General features: G+C 39.0%; 1 protein-coding gene and 1 non-coding gene across 2 annotated transcripts in view; both read right to left on the reverse strand.

Moving 5' to 3' along the window:
• KIAA2012 (KIAA2012 ortholog) overlaps positions 1–19,587 on the reverse strand; it is a 104,802-nt gene that overhangs the window by 13,299 nt on the left and 71,916 nt on the right. Inside the window, exons 15-16 of the mRNA XM_029934049.1 lie at positions 16,491–16,563; positions 780–870 (exon numbers count right to left, since the gene is read on the reverse strand). Of these exons, the coding sequence (XP_029789909.1) occupies positions 780–870; positions 16,491–16,563 (164 nt within the window). The remainder of the gene's footprint in view (positions 1–779; positions 871–16,490; positions 16,564–19,587) is intronic.
• LOC115288813 lies at positions 18,451–18,554 on the reverse strand. Its single transcript, XR_003907204.1, has one exon. It is a non-coding gene; the product is annotated as a U6 spliceosomal RNA (small nuclear RNA).

A 19,587-nucleotide genomic window follows, 5' to 3' on the forward strand; every position in this document is an offset into this window, starting at 1 on the left:
CTGAGGTATAAAAGTTAAAAAATTCAATTTTTTCAGATAGCTGCCTCCCCACTCAGTTGCCTTTCTTCCTTTGTTCCTAGGGGTCATAAATCCTTTTTGACTCAGGAGGACATCCTTTCACCAAGAGGCAGGTGAGGTCAGGTTGTCAAGTCACGGATGGTCATGCAAGGTCACAATGGGCTGTAGTTCCCAAATACTAAAACGGATTGCTAATACGTAGTAGTGCTGGTTAGTGAGCTCATTGGAAGGACATAGTGAGCACACAGGCAGCACTACTACGTATTAGCAATCCGTTTTAGTATTTTTAAGTGTTATTTATTTTACCCACAGCGGAGTGAATGCTGAGAGGAGAAACCAAAGTTGAATTGACAAAAATCACCTTACTAGGCACGTCTATAGATCCCAGCTATGTAGACAAATGGAGAAAGCTGTTTCCACCCCATAAACCTCACTCTTCACCCACCCTGCCAAAGAATATGGTTTATGTAGGAAACATGTCACAAAATAATCCTCCCTAAGAATCCATTTCTTAGACAACAATTCTGGCTGTTAGAGAATGCAGTTAGCCTGAGAATCTTTGGAAAATAGAAATGAAATTAATTAAAAACAAAGAAAAATGAGGGGTCCCTGGCTGGCTCAGTCAGTAGAGCATGCAACTCTTGATTTCAGGATCATGAGTGTAAGCCATCCATATTGGGCGTTGAGATTACTTAAAAAAAAAAAAAGAAAAATGAAATAAAAGTAGAGCAGTCCATATCATCACAGCTTTGAACACTTACATCTTTTGGACAGTATCTGACTCAAAGTTCTGGATGTGCTCAGCCAGGGAAGCACTAGGCGGGTCAAGGTTCATACTTCTCAGCTCCTGGTCTGTGGAGACAAAGAGCATCCTTACCAGCCACAGATGACAGACAACAATCACAGACATGGGAAAATGTCTACCTGGTTAGTAGTCAACAACATGCAAATTAGCGCAATTTCTAGGTAAGTTATACCTAGAAAATTAGCAAATGCTGCACAAACCAGTGCTGGCACAAAGCAAGTGACATTAAAATTAGTAGACCCTTTGGGAAAGTGATACAATAGTATGTACCAAGAACCAGAAAAATGTTCTAGTCTTTGATCAGGAATCTTACTCCTAGATATTTATCATGAAGAAATAATTCAAAAGAACAAGCTTTTTGTACAAAGTTTTTATAACTTTGTTATTAATAATGAAAAATTAGAAATAGCCCAACCATGGGAGATTGGGGAAGCAATTTATGATGCATTAATTTGACATTTAAAATTATGATTTAAAAGATAAGCAATATGGAAAACATGATATAAAGAAGTAAAAATGTAAATTATAGAACATTGTGATAGAACTCTATAAAATATATATATAAATGAATAAAGGCTGGAAGAGGAAACAAAAGGAAAATAATAGATTAGGAGGTTTGTATGTGTTTAAATTTTTTCTTGAAATCCTAGTGTGGTTATAACATTGAAAATGACATTGCTTAAAAAACCCCAAACATTACAACTCAATAGCAAAATAGTCAAACAATCCAAGTAAAAAGTAGGCAGAGAATCTAAACAGACATTTTCCAAAGAAAACATACAGATGGCTAACAGGCACATGAAAAGATGCTCAACATCACCAATTATCAGGGAAATGCTATTCAGTGAGATATCACCTCCTACCTGTTAGAATGGTTAGAATCAAAAAAGATAAGAAATAAGTCCTGACAAAGATGTGGAGAAAAGGGATCCCTAGTGCCCTGTTGGTAGGAATGTAAATTAGTGCAGCTTCTATGGGAAACAGGCTGTAGCTTCTTCAACACATTACCTAGCAATTTAACTTCTGAGTATTTATTTGAAGAAAATGAAAACACGAATTCAAAAAGATATATACACCCGTACCCTACATTCATCGCAGCCCTATTTATAATAGCCAAAAATGTAAACGACCTAAGTGTCCATTGATGGATGAATGGATAAAGATGTGGTATATATACAATGGAATATCACTCAGCCATAAAAAAAAAGGAAAATTTTGCCATTTGCAACTACATGGATGGGCCTTGTGGGTATTATGCTAAATAAAATAAGTCAGAGAAAAACAATTCATTTATATGTGGAATCTAAAAAACAAATTAAATGAACAAAACAAAACTCATAGATAGAAGGAATACATTGGTGGTTGCCAGTGGGGAAGAAGGTTGGGAGCTGAGAGAAATTAGGTGAAGGGGGTCAAGCAGTAAAAACTTATATATATAGGGGTGCCTGTGTGGCTCAGTCATTTGAGCATCAGGATTTAGGCTCAGGTCATGATCTCATGGCTCATGGGTTCAAGTCCTACATTGAGCTCTGTGTGCTGACAGTTGCAGAGCCTGCTTGGGATTTTCTCTCATTTCCTCTCTCTCTGCCTTCTGCTTGCACACACTCTTGCTCTCTGTCTCTCTGTCTCTCTCAAAGTAAATAAATATAAACTTAACAAAAACCTGTTAGATATACAATATAAATAAGTCATGGGGATGTAATGTAAAGCATGGTGACTACAGTCAGTCATATTGTAGCACATATTTGAAAGTTGTAAAGAGTAAACCTTAAAAGTTATCACAAGGAAAAAATTTTTTTTGTAACTATATGATGACTGTTGATAACTAGACTTATTGTGGTGATCACTTTATGGTATATACAAATATCAAATTATTAAGTTGTATACCTGAAACTAATATAATGCTACATATCAATTTTCTCTCAATTTAAAACATTTTAATTAAAATTTAAAAAACAAAAAACAAATGTTACCCTATAAAGAAAGCTTACTCAGGCTACACAGCTAGCACTCTGTGGTGGACTCTCTCAAGACCAAACTGGGTAGCTTTTTTTTTTTTTAAAGAGGGAGAGACATACACACACTCATACATCAAGCAGAGGAGAGGGGCAAATGGGGAGAGAGGGAGAGAGAAAGAGAGAGAATCCCAGAATCCTAAGCAGGCTCCACGCTTAGCACAGAGCATGATGCTGGGCTCAATCTCATGACCCTGGCATCATGACCTGAGCCTAAATCAAGGGTCAGATGCTCAATCGACTGAGCCACCCAGGTGCCCCTGGGTAGCTCTTCTAGAATAAGAAGAGTCCTCAGACTAAGACTTCATATTGGACTAGGCTACCTTTTACTTCACTTACTTTAAACAATTTTTTTATTATGAAAGATATATTTCATTGCATAAAATTTGGAAAACACAAGCACAAAGAAGAAAAAATAACCCACTGTGGAGAGCTGCCAGAAGAAAAGACACGTGCTTTGACCTGCAACATCAGTCACCGGCACAGCTGAGCTGCGTTATCACTTTCAGCTGAGGCCTTCTTGTTTACTTCCCAGGCCTTTCCTGTTAGCCTCTCGGGCGGTGTGCTGACGCTGCAGTCCCGCCCTTGTTTCTTAGCAATTAATTCAGGTTAGCTGCCCGCCCTCTACCCTTTATAAGATGTGCGTGGTCTCAATAAAAAGAGGCTTGATCAGAGACTTGTCTTGCCTCCATTCTCTGTGTTCCCCTGCCCCCCAATTCTCACTCCCTCCCTCAGGACCTGCGTTGACCGACCTGCCAGACGGGTCAACCCACAATCCACACATAATTATTAGAATGATTAAAATGACTGACTATACTAAGTATTGACAGAGAGGCAAAGGAATTAGAATGCTCATTTACTGCTGGTTGGAATGTAAGATGGTACAATGATTTAGGAAAGTAGTTTGACGGTTTTTTTTAAATGTTTATTTATTTATTTTGAGAGAGAGTGTGAGTGGGGGAGGGGCAGAGAATGAGAGATAATGTGGGAATCACAGGCAGGTTCTGTACTACGAGTTCAGAGCCTGACATGGGGCTCACTCAGTCCCAAGAGCCATGAGATCATGACCTGAGCCAAAAATCAAGACTCGGGCTCTTAGCCTACTCGAGCCATCCAGGTACCTCAGTTTGGTGGTTTCTTAAAAAAGTAAATATTATGTATATTATATCATCCAACCATCACACTCCCAGGTATCCTACTCACTAGGAATGGGGGCACCTGGCTGGCTCAGTTGGAAGAGTATGTGACTCTTGATCTCTGGGTTGTGAATTTGAGCCCCATGTTCGGTGTAGACATTCCTTAAATAAATAAATAAGTAAACTTAAAAAAAAAAAAGAGGAATGAAAGCATATGTCCATATAAGGACTTGTATACAAATGTTCACAGCAGCTTTATTGGTAAAAAACTTGAAACAGCCCAAATGTTCATCAACAGGTGAATGGATAAACAAACTAGTGTATACATACAAAGCAAATTACTTAGCAGTAAGTAGAAATGAAGCATTAATACACTCAGCAATATGATTGAATCTTATAAGAATTACATGGAATGAAAGAAACCAGACCAAAAAAAGGTATATATGGTATGACTTCATTTATAGAAAATTCTAAAAATGCAAACTAATCTATAGTGACAGAAAGCATATCAGCAGGGGACACTGGAAGGCTAGAGAAAAGGGAAGCTGGAGTTGGGGGAGGCATGAGGAAATGTCTGGGAAAGATGTTTTATCCTGACTATGATGATGGTTCCATGGGTGTATATACATATCAAAACTTACTAGTAACCTACCTAGAAAAAACAGTTGTAACTATGTGTGGTGATGGATGTTAAATGAAGTTACTGTGGTAATCATTTTGCAATATACACACAAATCACGTTGTACATCTTAAACTAATACAATGCTATATGTCAATTATATCTCAATAAAACTAGAAACCACCCCAATCACAGCAATTTTTGGTATTTCAATGAAAGAAAATTTACCGGCTGAATAATTTTATATCCTACCAAATAATTACACATCATTAAAACATAAGAAAAAGTAAAGTTGAGTGCATTAAAATCTTTATGGGAAAAGTAAATATTATTATTATTATTATTATTATTGATACAGAAGAGACAGAGCATGAGAGGGGGAAGGTCAGAGAGAGGAAGACACAGAATCTGAAACAGGCTCCAGGCCCTGAGGTGGTTGTCAGCACAGAGCCTGACGCGGGGCTCGAACCCACGAACGTGAGATCTGACCTGAGCCGAAGTCGGAGGCTTAACCAACTGAGCCACCCAGGCGCCCCAATAGTATTATTTAATACTTAAAAAAATTTACCTAATCATAAAATTTAAATAAGTATAACTTGTCATATGTCAATTATCCCTTAATAAATCTGCTTAACAAAAAACTTAAGAAAAAATATTAATACAAATAAAGTGCCTAAATTGTGTTGGCACTTGGTAAAAACAAGCAAGAACCAGAAAAACCTCTCCCATGATCACTCTACTCACATACAATTAATGCAAATATTTTGGTGTGTATGCTTTCATGCATATATGTATAATCAGTATATACTCAGTCTAATAGAATTTTTAAAATATGTGTATAATTTAAATTTAAAGTATGTTATTAGAATTTTCCATATAGTTATTCTTAAAATTATTTAAATAAACAGCATAGGACTTCATTGTACAGATGTACCATAATTAACTCAACCAAACACGTAACTTTTAAAATTCAGATTGTTTCAATTTTTTTATAATTATAAAGAACTTTGCATAACATATCATTGAAAGGAATGCTTTTGATTATTAAAAGACCTACTCTTTGTACACATCTATGATTATTAAAGGATATACAGTCTTTAAGGCACAATGTTGATTGCCAAATCGTTCCCCAGAAAATTTGTACTGATTTATGGGGTGCCTGGGTGGCTCAGTCGGTTAAGCCTCTGACTTCGGGTCAGGTCAGATCTCACGTTCGTGGGTTCGAGCCCTGAGTCAGGCTCTGTGCTGACAGCTAGCTCAGAGCCTGGATCCTGCTTCCAGTTCTGTGTCCTTCTCTCTCTGCCCCTTCCCCTCTCATGCTCTGTCTCTCTCTGTATCAAAAATAAATAAAACATTAAAAAAAATTAAAAAAAAAAGAAAATTTGTACTGATTTAACACTTTGAGAAAATGGTCATCTATTCCTTCATTTATCATATGCTTATTAAATATTTACTATATGCTGGGAATTGTGTTAGGTGCTAGGAATAGATTGGGGTGTGTCTGTCCAACTCCCCCTGTTCTCAGGAGCTTAAATTTTATTGGGGAAGATAGATATTAACACAAAATAAAACAACACCAAAAAATAAAAAACTTTAAAAAAGGAAGACCCCAATATTCAATCCCCATTTCTCCTTGAGCAGTAGATTCCTGAATGAATTTATTTATTTTTCCTCAATTTTCTTTATAGGCATTATCATTTTAAAGAAGGATTGGAAAAGAAAAAATTCACCTGTCATCCTACCAGCATCATCTCCTTAACATGAGAGTTAATCCATTTTTCAGCAAAGTTGTCCACGACACCCCCACTCCTTCCCAGCCCAGAGCGCCTTTGTAACTTGGGCTTTCTTCTGCCTTTCCCAAACTTTAAGGGTGGCATCTGCTGTCTCACATATCAACCTCCAGAACCAGCAATGGGACAAAATTGTTCATGTATAGGGTGGCTGGGGAAACTGGGAAGGTTGATTGGGGTGGTATCTTGGAATTTATTTTGTCTTGGATAATATGTAATATTAACAGAGAGTTGGAGATGATTTAAGTATCTCTGTGATAAGAGAAATTCTGTGGGTGTTTCATTCCTTACCGTGGCTGTAAAAGCTGTTTCAAAGGACATACATGGCTCTTCATAGCTCTTTTGAACTCTGGGACAGGGCACTATGGGACCAGCAGAGGGCGCATTTGTATTGACCAAAAGTTGAGTTTCTATATTAGTGTAATTTCACCATATTGATGAGAATTGAAAGTTCTGGTAGGTTGAATCATAGGAAAGAGCTTTCCCCTCCCCAGTAAAATAACTTGATATTTGAATAATAATTTACGAATTTTAACTGCTTTAAAAAAATCTGTAAAATATTTTAAGAATGGAGAGTATGGAAAAAATACTATAAAATGAGTACCCATGTCCTTACTACCTAGCTTTGTGAAATCTTAACATTTTGCCATATGATTCACATTTTTTCCTAAAGAAATGAAACATTTCAGATACAGTCCAAGGCTTCATTGTATCACATTCAATCTCATTTTTGTCACTCTCTCCCAGTGGTAACTATTCTCTTAAATTTGGGATTTGTCCATTGAACACACCACCCCCATATACAGCACCTTCACATATTAAGTATTTCAAGCTGAAGGAATTTAAAAAGTGGCAGTGAAGGAGGGATTCTCTGACCACCACCCCATTCTGCCCTGAAGCAAGTTATAAGAGCCTCTTTTGAGAGGTGCCTACCAAAGTGCCATCTAGAGGAAAGAGGCATCCTTATCTCTGAAAATGGAGAAACTTCAAGAGGAATCCAAACAAATAGGCCTTGCTAAGTGTCTCCCAATTTATTACCCTTACTTAGCTCATTCTCTTTAAGTCCTATCACATTCTCCCATAACTCTCCACTCTGCATCAAAACTCGTATAAAAACACTCGGGCTGGGGGTGCCTGTTGGCTCGGTCTGTGGAACATGCAGCTCCTTATATTGGGGCTGTGAGTTCAAGCCCCATGTTGGGCATGGAGATTACTTTAAAATTAAAAAATCTTTAAAAAACAAAACAAACACACTCAGGCATAACCATTTCTTTGCATCCTCATTTCCTTATGAAGGCCCCTTTGTCAAATAAAATTTATGTTGAATAAATTTGTATGCTTTTCTCCTCTTAATTCTGTGTTAGTTTAATTTTTTAGGCCCAGCCAGGGACACTAAGAGGGTCAAAGAAATGTTTTTCTTTTCCTACAGTGTCCTCAGGCCTATGTTTATATTTTTGCCACATCTAAATGCAGGGGCGCCTGGGTAGCTCAGCCAGTTGAGTCCGACTCCAGTTTTGGTTCAGGTCAGGATCTCACAGCTTCATGGGTTTGCGCCCCATATCAGGCTCTGTGTTGGGAGCTTGGAACCTGCTCGGGATTCTCTCTCTTTGTCTCTCTGCCCCTCCCCAAGTCATGCTGTCTCTCTCTCTCTCTCTCAAAGTAAATAAAACTAAAAATACATATGTACTATTTTATGCATTAAATCATTATATCTTAACTTTTACAACATATTTATTTTGCTTAACATTTTGTTTTTTTGTGACTAATTCATGATAATACATGTAGTTTCCATTCATTTACTTTAAGTTATTTACACTATTCCATTGTATAAACATACCATAATTTAGTTAACCATTTTGTTGCCAATAGTTGTTTTGGTTATTTTCAATTTTTTTGTGACAACAAACAATGCTGTAATGAACCTTATTGAGTGAGTCACTTTTCATAACATGGAAGAGTTTCTCTAAGGTATACATGGGGATAAAATTGTTGAGTTGTAGGGTATATGCGTCTTCAATTTATTGGATATTTCCAAATTCTCTGAATTTCTCACTCTGTATCCTCATCAAAAATAGGTGTTTGCAGACTTTTAAATTTTTGTTAGTCTGATATATACATGAAATGATATCTTTTTGTTGTACTCTGAAGTTTGATTACTGCTAATCAGCAGCAAAGTCGACTTTTTTACATGACCATTTATTTAGGCTTCCTCATCTGTTAATTGCCTATTCATATCAGCCATTTTTCATTTGGGCTAATTGTCTTTTCCTTCTCTATTCTTGCCACATTTTGGATATCAATATTTTTTTGGTTTTATGCCCTGCAGATGTTGTCTTATAGTCTGTGATTTGTCTTTTTTTTCTTTTTAAAAGATTTTATTATTTTTAAAAAGTAATCTCTATACCCAACATGGGGCTCAAGCTTACAACCCCAAGATCAAGAGTCGCTTGCTTTGCCAGCTGAGCCAGCCAGGCACCCCTGTGATTTGTCTCTTAACTTTGTTTTTGCTGTCTTGTCAAAAAGCTTTAAATTTTAATATAGCCTGATTTGTCAGTAATTTTCTTTATGGTTTATGTTTTGACTCGGTAGGAAATTTCCTTTCTCAAATTCATAAAGATATTCTTCCATATTTCTTCTAAAAAGTGTAAAATTTTTGCTTTTTTAGCAAAAAGCATGGCTGGTTAGGTGAGAAGAGCACTAGACTTGGTTTTGGGGTTGTGAGTTCCAGACCTACGTTGGGTGTAGAGATCACTTAAAATTAAAATCTTAAAAAAATGTTTTTGTTTTAAAAAAATATACCTGATATTTTGTGAGATAAAGATTTAAAAATTGGATAACCAGTTATCTCAAAATTATACACTGAAAAATAGCTCATTCTTTATACTTTTGCCATGTATTGTTTCCATATGTGGGTGCATTTATTTCTAGATTCTCTAATCTCTTCTGTCTGTCCCTAAGCCAATATCATGTGGACTTAAAGTGATTTTTGATATTTAATATTTTTGATATTTTAGCATTTGGCCTCTTTGTTTTTCTTCAAAATTTTATTAGTTATTTTGGGTGCCTTTATGAATTTTGGGATCAACGTATCACGTTCCACCAAAAACCTGACTGGAGATTTTTAAAAAAATTGTAATTGCATTGAATTTATAGATTAATTTAGGGGGAACTGTCACCTTCTTACTTATAAACATTACATACAACATTATATAGACTATTATATTTATTTTTATTTGATGAAACAAAATTTTGTAATGTCTTCAAGAAAGTCTCACATATCTTTTTTACATTTATTTGTAGGATATATATACCTTTTTCTATACAGATATATATTTAAAAATTACATTTATCCTGCCTTCCTATATAAACTGTATCAGTGGATAACTGAGAAAAAGTTGTTTTGTTTATTTTGGTAAGAGTTTTCCAAGTAATAAGTGGAGAGAGAATGATAGAATTTCAGTATCACTATTTTGCAGCCTGTAATGAATGCACAGATCTGGAGCTACTGGCATCATGAAGTGACAAGCAAACATTGTATCTCCTGATGGAACAGCTCAATGGCCTCCATGAAATAGTCTTGCCATAAGGAAAAGCCAAACCTGAATCTGATTAAGGGTTAAGAGGGTTAAGAAAAGAAATGGAGGGGAGCCTATAAATTAAAAGAGACTTGGAGGCCACACCAACCAATTGCAAACAAACTCTAAAACAATTATAATGATTGGGAGACAATTACACCATTAAAAACCCAATATTTAATTAAATTAAAGAGTAGTCCTAATTTTTAGGTGCAATAGTAGTATTATGGTTGTCTTTTGTGTCAAAAGTGTCTTTTTTTTTTTAAGTGTCTTTATTTATTTTGAGAGAAAGAGAGCATGAGCAGGGGAGGAGCAGAGAGAAAGAGGGAGAAAGAGAACCCCAAGCAGGCTCCAAGCTGTCAGCATAGAGCCCCACATGAAGCTCGAACTCACAAACCATGAGATCATGACCTGAGCCAGAATCGAGTCAGATGCTCAACCGACTGAGCTTCCCAGACACCCCAAAAGTGTCTTTTCTTGTTTTTTAGTGATACATACTTCAGTGTGTATAGGCAAAATGACATGAGGCTGGAAAATTTGTTTCAAAATAATATGGAAGGGAGGAAGGAGCTGGGGTTGTGAGTAAACAATATCAGCCAGGAGGTGGATATGTGGGATTCTTGGGCTGACCTGTCCATCTTTGGGTATGTTTGGGGATTTTTGTAATAATAATTATCTTAAAATTACATTATAAGTTGTGCTTTATGTTTTGACACACTTTTTTTTTCCACAATTGGTTTTTATGTATTGATCTATATTTAGTAATCTTGCTGACTTTTTGTCTTTTAATAGCTTGTTTGTGGAGGCCCTTGGATTTTCGATGTAATGCTATTGTCTGGGAATAGTGACAGTGTCTTTTCTTCCTTTCTATCCTTTTCCTTTTCCTTTCTGTTAGTTTCCCTACTGTGCTACTACAATGTTAAAATAGAAGCAATGACAGAGGGCGTCCTTATCCTAGTTCTTTCTCTAAAGAGGATGCTTTTAAAGTTTTACCATTAAAGTGTGAGATGTACTGCAGGTTTTTGGTGGACACTCTTTATTAAAATCAGGAAGTCTTGCCATTTGGAACTACGTGGATCGAACTAGAGGGTATCATCCTAAGTGAAGTTAGTCCATCAGAGAAAGACAAATATCCTATGACTTTACTCATATGAGGACTTTAAGACACAGAACAGATGAACATAAGGGAAGGGAAGCAAAAATAACATAAAAACAGGGAGGGGAAAAAAACATAAGAGACTCTTAAATATGGTGAACAGACAGACGGTTAGTAGAGGGGTGGTAGGAGGCGGGATAAGCTAAATGGGTAAGGGGCATTAAGGAATCTCCTCTTGAAATCATTGTTGCATTGTATGCTAACTTGGATGTAAAATATAAAAAATAAATAAATAAAAATAAAAAAAATCAGGAGGTCTTCCTCTGCTCCTAGTTTGATAATTTTAAATCATGAATGGGTGAATGTCATAAATTTATTTTTCCTTTTGTATCTATTGAGATGACCATAAGGGTTTTCTCCTTTAACCTCTTAATGTGAATTATATAAACAGACTTTCACATGTTAGACCATCTTTGAATTCCTGGGATAAACCACATTCAGTCATGGTATATGGTATATGCACATACACACACACCCACTATATATACATATAAAATATTACATACTTAAATATAGGCTTAAGGATTTGATTGGCTAATATTTTATTTAGGAGTCTTGCATCTTGGATCATAAGTGAGATTGGTCTATAAATTTCTTTTCTTATGTTGTCTTTGTCTCTAGGTTTAACTGCTTTTTGGTCTTGATGAATTTGGGTCTCAAGTTAGAAATAAACTTTACTTCCTGGAAGGTGAAGAGAATTCTCAGGATCAAGGGGCAACAGCTGTGTTCTGGGATTTTGGGGACTTCCCTGGGGTTTCCATTTTGGGCTAAGTAGAGTGAGTCAGAAACATTCTTAAGGATGTACAACTTCCCACCATGGAGGAGGACTTTGAAATACTTTTCAGAAGGAAAGATAAAGCAGTCACAGAGCGTGGAGGTCATCCAGGCTGCTAAGAACGAGCACATAATTCTGAATCCAGTACTGGGGCTCCAGATCGCAGAGCCCGGTGGTGTACAGTGACTGTGCAGGCTTCATACGGAGCACAGCAGGGAGCAAGGGGCCCTGACTGACCTCAGGTGGTAGCCCCGTGGAGGGTACCGCTTTCCAGGTTGTAGATTCTGGGGCAAGGGCACTGTCTCAACTCCTGGGCACATACTTCTGATCTATTTTTTCCACAGCTTTAAGGGAAATTTTTTGTGACACTGGCTACTCCTCACTTCTTTGCACAAGTTGGGCAGTCATTGTATCTGCTCCTTCTGGAGCTGTTTATTCCTGGAGCCAGGAACCGCCCCTGAGGAAAGGCTTCAAACCTCCCTACAGCTAAGAGTGTCAGTGGACTGTGCCCCACAAGGCAACTGTGGGCCCAACACTGATGTTCTCTCTCCCATCCTCAGGATGAGATGCTGAGCCAGCTTTAAGATGTAGAGAAGGGTAATAGCAAAGAGGATGGCAGAGAGAAGGAACCTGAGGCAGGACTGTCCTCCCTCTGGTCTACCAGCTTGGACTTTTCCAAGAGAGAGAAAGAAACCTTCCATCTTATTTGAAGTCACTTTATCTTGGTCTTTATTAGAACAATTGAATCAATATCCCAAGTATTATATATCCATCTCTTCAATAAGGCAATAATGCTCTGGGCCGATTTTTCCCTAGTAGAATAGAAATGGCTCACTGGTTTCTAAGGGTTTCTTTAAGACCTGCCTTTTACCCCCCTCCCCCCCGAATTGTTTCAGGCTACTCATTAGGGACCCCTGTATCTCATGCAGGCCTCCTCAGAAATCTTACTCCCACTAAGAATATCGCAAATGCTGCCACATTCTAACTGGTTACATCACTATTGCTACATAGCCTTTCACAGAAGGTAGAGGCTGGCAAGGCTGCTTTGTTCAGATTGGGTCTGCTGCCCACATGTGGACGTAAGTAAAAGAAGGACTTACACAAAGGACTCAACCAGTCCCCCCAAGATCCAGCCCTCCATCACTGAGATTAACCTAGAAAATAATCATCATGTTATCAACTTAGACCAAGTCTCTCCTGACGAGGTTCCACTTATGGCTACTAAATTAAGGTTGTTGGTTTTTTTAAATTTTTTATGACTTTATTTTTTATTTTGAGAGAGAGAGGCAGAGAGTGAGCGGGGGAGGGGCAGAGAGAGAAGGAGACACAGAATCTGAAGCACTCTCCAGGCTCTGAGCTGTCAGCACAGAGCCCGATGTGGGGCTCAAACCCACAGATGGTGAGATGATGACCTGAGCCGAAGTTGGATGCTTAATCGACAAGCCACCCAGGTGCCCCTAAATTAAGGTTTTTAAGAAATAGACTGATAGCTAACCCTCGGTGAGCACTTCCTCTGTGCCAGGCACTCTCAGACGCACTTGACATGTATTAACTCGTTCATCTCAGAGCCACCTCGTGAGATAAGGAGTACTAGTACCTCCATTTTACAGATGAAGAAAAAGATGCCCAGAGAAGTTCAGTAGACACTCCAGGGCATGCAGTCAGTGGGGGAGCCAGACTTGAACCCAGGGAATCAGATTTGTTATCAGTGCTCTTGATCACTGTGATGCTGCCTAAACAGTACCCTTTATTTTCAAAAGAACCGATTAAATTGAGTCACTGCTAAATTTAGAGGAGTAAGTTTTAGAAGCAAGGCCCAGGGCAGTGAATCTTATAGTCTGGTCCCAGTGCCACCAGCACTAGCATCACCGGAGAACTTATTAAAATTGCAAATTCTATGACTTCAACCCAGATCTAGTTAGAAACTCTAGGGGTGCGACCCCAAATTTATTTTAACCAGACTTTCAGGGGGTTCTGGTGCACACTGAAGTTTGAGAACAACTGACCTAGGAAATGAACAAGAATTGAAGTTCTATTCTTTCTTTGGGCTAAGGGGTTGGGGAAAAGAGGTGGAAAGGAAAGTTTTGCGTGAGTAATTTTCCAAACCTGATTTGATTTGGAGGTTGCCAATTTGATTTGTCTGATTGTACTGCATACATGTTTGCAGGAATTTCACCAAGTCTAAGACACAAGGTATTCTTGGTAGATATGGCACTAACTCACTGCTCATAATTTAAAAATGAAGATCACTACTTAATTTAGAATAGAAAATAAAATCCTGGCAATTAGATGTAAGGCCTATAAGGGGAAAATCAATTCTTAAATAGTTAAAAAAATTCCTTGGCATGCTTGCTTTTCTTCCTACAAAGATTTGAAATCCTTTTTAAACATTAGCATTTATCATTTAGGACAGGCAAGTGCCTTCTTTAATTTTCTGCAGTGATATTTCACTGCATTAAAGACTGTCTGGATAACCTTTATGGAACTCAGCCGAAGCCTGTTCCTCTGTTATGAAAAAGGAAATCTGTTTCGACTGACTTGGCCATTGCTTAGATTTGGCCATGTTCTGCACTGCCTAAAACCTCCATTTCACTTGGAGTCTTGTCAGTGTTCACATTCTGCATATGTGACTTGTGATACGGAAGGTCAGAAGACGGGAGCACGTTTCCCTGGTTACTGTCACTCAGCTTTGGAAATGGAGGGGGCAGGAGACTTATTTTAGCAAGAACTCTGCTTAAAAGCTTGACCAAACCCAGAGATTGGGCTACCATAATATTTTATTGTCTGATATGTAGAAGCAGTGAAATCTTTTTATTTTATTTTATTTTTTTTGAGAGGGAGAGGGCGCAAGTGAGCCGGGGGCAGCAAGAGAGACAAGGGGAGAGAGAGGCAGGGCTCAGGTGAAGCCGGCTCTTGCTCACCTGAAGTGGGGCTCAAACTCATGAACCTGATTTGAGGGTCATGACCTATACTGAAGTCATGACTTGAGACACCCAGGCTCTCAGCAGTGAAATCTTTTAAAATGAATATAAAAAGTATTTTTGTTTAGAATATCAAATGAAAGAAAGAGTAAAAGACGGAAACAGAAAAATATCAAATTTAGGGTGAAATTCCAAATCCATGACTTTGCACTTTTATCTCTAGTAAGCTCTCATGGTCTGCCTCACTCATGGAGTCCAGAGGAGATAGGAACAGTCATGGTGTCATTTGGTAAACTGTGACTGTGAGAAGGTAGACATTTAATCATTATGACATCCATAGTCAAGAATAATACAGTATTGGGGTGTCTGTGTGGCTCAGTCGGTTAAGGGGTTGGCTCTTGATTTCAGCTTAGGTCATGATCTCAGGTTTGTGAGTTCAAGCCCCACATTTAGCTCTGTGCTGACCGTGCAGAGCCTGCTTGGGAATCTCTCTCTCTCCCCTTCTTTCTGCCCCTTTCTGCCTCTCTCTCTCTAAATAAATAAATAAACTTCTAAAAAAAGAATAATACAGTATTCATTAAAGGGTTACTGTATATGAATTACTTCATTTATTTCTCATGCAACCTTATGAGGGGAGCACTGTTTTCAGCCTCAGCTGAGGACACTGAGGCACAGAGGGGTTGAGGCCGAAGTAGTCCAGCTGCAGAGCCAATGTTCTCCACTCAGCGGCTCAGAGCTGCTGTTGCCAGCATATATAGGGCACCTTATGTGGATTCAAGAAAGGCACCCCAGTAGAAGGGCCAGGTAGGAAAGGAACCTCCTCTGCGTGGTACCTCCAGTTCTGAGGTGCATGGCTTAGGGGGCAGAGCACAGGCCCCTATGTGCTCCCTCTGCTGGATGCCTTTGTACAGCAAACAACAAACAGGTTATCCTTCTGGCTGGCACTGCATCGACTCCTGGAGAACACAAGTGTCTCTCACCTATCCATTTCCACTCCTGCAAGTTGCAGTGAGGATAAAGAACAGTTCTGTACCCTGGCCTACCCAACTGCAGTATCACATAGCATGCACAGGTACCCCCAGGGAGGAGATTAGAGTCTAGTTCAGGGTCTCGGAACATGAACTATGCCAAAAAGCCCAGTTCTGGGCCCAATATTTCCTAGAATCATCATTATTAAATGTAACATCATTTTTTGAGGAAGCCACACGCAAACAGCTCTAGCCACCTGTAGTGGGCAGCAGGGTCCGGGTCTCTAAAGACACTGCCCCCTCTCCCTCAGCCGCCTCATCGTTGGCATATTAGCCCTCTAGGCAGGGAACCTCAGCTTCTGCACCTGCATATCCACACCCCTGTGAAAGCAGGAGGAACAGAAAAGTGAAAGTGCCTATGAGACCTTTTTGTGATACCCCAGAGTCTCTACTCTCTTCCATCAATCTGTGACCTCTGGCAGAAAAGAAACCTTTTAGTAAGTCCAAAAATATAAAAGCATGTTATCGTCATCAGTTGGTTTGTGATGCCCTATGAAAACTCAGAGTCTGAACTCAGCACGTTGGTCTGTTTTCCGGCTCCAGCCCTGAGAAGAAATGGAAGGGTCATTCCCCACTGACATTTTTGAACCAATAGAAACCTCATCAGACGGTTATTGTGATAAGATTTAAAACCCAGACTGGCTGTCTCTACCTTGGGTGTCTTGATGATTTTCTCTGAGGGGTTCTGCTGGTTCATCATGATAGTCCAGTTCGTCTCCATTTTCCTGTTAGGTTAATACGCAATAAAAGAAAGTACGTAAGACAAAATAAAGGCAAACACTCCTATGGTCCGTGCCCTTTGGAAATCAAGTTCTTTTCCTTCTTTGTCAACTTATTTTAACTTCAGTGTCCAAGAAGTCTAGTGCCAGTGTGAATAGCCCTAAAGAGCCAGGTGGGCTTAGCTGCAGTGTTGAGCATTGTGGGCGTCTTAGTTGTAATTCTCTTGTGGGAGGCTTGTCCCATTCACAGGCACAGTGTTCCATGCCTGGTGTTAACTGTTGGTGGGAAGAGAAGGATGCCATAGGCGAAGACCAACTGGAGAAGGAAGCAAGGTATCTCCAGGGACTTGATGGATGATTATGATTGGTGTGTTGAGAGAAGAGGCTGAAAGAATTGGAAGGCTGGGATGAAGCAGACTCCCAAGGCCTTGAAGTCAGTAAGGGCTTTGGGTCTTTATCTCGAGAACAAATGGAAAGTGTGAGGTTTAAGGCAGGGAAGCAAAGGGCCAGATTGGCCTTTTGTGGAGTTTCCAAGATTGCCGTGGATTAGGTTTCTTATTCCATTGAATCCCCTCTTTCTTCTTTCTCCCCGTCATATAAACTGCTTGCAATCCACCATCTAGAAATTTCCATAACAGTGGTTCTCAGCCCTGTCTATGAGTTAGAATTATTTAAAAGGTACAATACCCATTATTTACCCCCAAACAATCAAGTCAGACTTTCTGGAACTAGGGCATTTACAAAAAAGTTTTTAAAACATTTATGTATTTTTGAGAGACAGAGAGAGACAGAGAATGAACAGGGGAGGGCCAGAGAGAGAGGGAGACACAGAATATGAGCTGTCAGCACAGAGCCTGACACAGGGCTTGATCCCACAAACGGTGAGATGATGATCTCACCCGAAATTGGACGCTCAACCGAGTCACCCAGGTGCCCCTGGAACCAGAGTATTTTTAAGGTTTCTTGGGTGATTCAAACATACAGCCAGGACTGGGAGTCACTGATCTTCTCTAGAGCGTTATCAGTAGAGCAGCTCACTGGTAGCCAAAGTGATGTGACAGGTAGAGTCAAAGACTTAATTAAAGCCCCATGTGTCTGATGAAGCCAGCTCTTGGTCTTTGTCACATGGATCTCTGCTGAATCCACAGCTTCATTTCAGATACAAAGAAGGAATTGGATAGAGAGAGCCCTGGAACTCTGTCCTAGGACTAAAGTTCCTCTACCTTTAGTGACAGTTAGTTTTTCCACTGAATTATCAAATGGCCAAGCTTCACTGGGAAGAGAAAATTAATCTAATTTGTTTGACATTCTCTTCTCACCCTATTGCTTTTTACTCTGTGTGTTTTTCACTTGTTAGCTTCCTGTTTGTAGCCGATGAGATATTCTGACATAAAAAGAGCTAGAGGAGGTAAGTGATTTTCTTTCATTTTTTTCCTTCCTTCCTTCCTTTTTTTGCTTTTATTATGATAAGTTTCTAAAAACATCTTTTTAAGATTATTTTTTTTAGTAATCTCTGTACTCAATGAGGGGCTCAAACTCACAACTCTGAGATCAAGAGTCTCATGCTTGGGGCACCTGGGTGGCTCAGTCAGTTAAGCGTCCAATTTCGGCTCAGGTCATGATTTCACAGTTCATGGATTTGAGCCCCGCGTCAGATTCTGTGCTGACAGCTCAGAGCCTGAGGCCTGCTTCAGATTCTGTGTCTCCCTCTCTCTCTTCTACTCCCCTGCTCACACTCTGTCTCTCTCTCTCTCAGAAATAAATAAAATTTTAAAAAGTTAAAAAAAAAAAGAGTCTCATGCTCTTCCAACTGAGCCAGCCAGACTCCCCTCAAAACTTTTATTTTAATTCCAGTGAGTCAACATACAGTGTTACATTAGTTTCAGGTGTACAAGAAGATACAGAACACTCAGGAATTTGCATATCATCCTCATACAGGGGCCACACTAATCTCTGGATTGATCCAGTTTTAGTATATGTACTGCTGAAGCAAGCACAGTAATTTTCTTTCTTTTGTCATTTCTCATTTTGGAGACAAAAAAGATTTGGCCGTGGTGTAGCAAAAAAAAAAAAAAAATCATTCCTAAACAAATGGAAAGGTTTTTGAAAAAGTACAGCAGGAAAACCCACCTCAGTCATAATAAACTGCTAAGTTATAAGGGGAGAAAAGAGATAAACTGAAAGAAAAATTCCTGTTTACATGTCCTATTAACCTAACAGGAAACTGGATTAAAGCTTGCTCCTGTGGAAGAATTTCAAAGGCAAGAAGGATAAACCTTTAGTCTTAACATGTAGCTATGAGCCTTCAGAGGCAAGAAATATTCTTCTCATTTCACAGATGGGGAGATGGAGGCAGAGAAAGTCAGGGACTTCGAAAGAACCTTCTGATACATCCCCATTAGAAAGAGAAATAGTCTTAATTTGAAAGTCTGTTGCTTAGAAAACTATTTAAAAAACCCTATTTGTTTTAGATAAATGAACATGCATGAGAAATGACTTATACCTCAGGTTATTCACTGCAATAGATTTGAAACCACCTAAAAGTCCTACCAGTTGAAGCCTGGTCAAATAGATTATGGTAATTCACATAGTGGAATACTACACGGATGTTAAAAATAATCTCTTTATAGGGGCGACTGGGTAGCTCAGTGGATTAAGCACCCGACTCTTGATCCCAACGCAGGACTTGATTTCAGGCTCGAGTTTGATCCCCCATGTTGGGTGTGAAGCCCACTTAAAACACACACACGCATACACACACACAAAACACCTAAAACTAAACATAATGCAATCTGTCATTTTTCCCCTAAATGTTTATTCATTTTTGAGAGAGAGAGTGTGTGAGTGGGGGAGGGGCAGAGAGAGATGGGGACAGAGGACCTGAAGTGGGTTCCGTGCTGACAGCAGTGGGCCTGATGTGGGGCTCGAAGTCACAAATCATGAGATCATGACCTGAGCTGAACGCTCAATCAACTGAAGCACCCATGTGCCCCTGTCATTTTTTTTAAGTTTATTTATTTTGAAAAAGAG

The sequence above is a fragment of the Suricata suricatta genome, chromosome 3, assembly GCF_006229205.1.
Source record: "Suricata suricatta isolate VVHF042 chromosome 3, meerkat_22Aug2017_6uvM2_HiC, whole genome shotgun sequence".
Lineage (NCBI taxonomy): Eukaryota > Metazoa > Chordata > Mammalia > Carnivora > Herpestidae > Suricata > Suricata suricatta.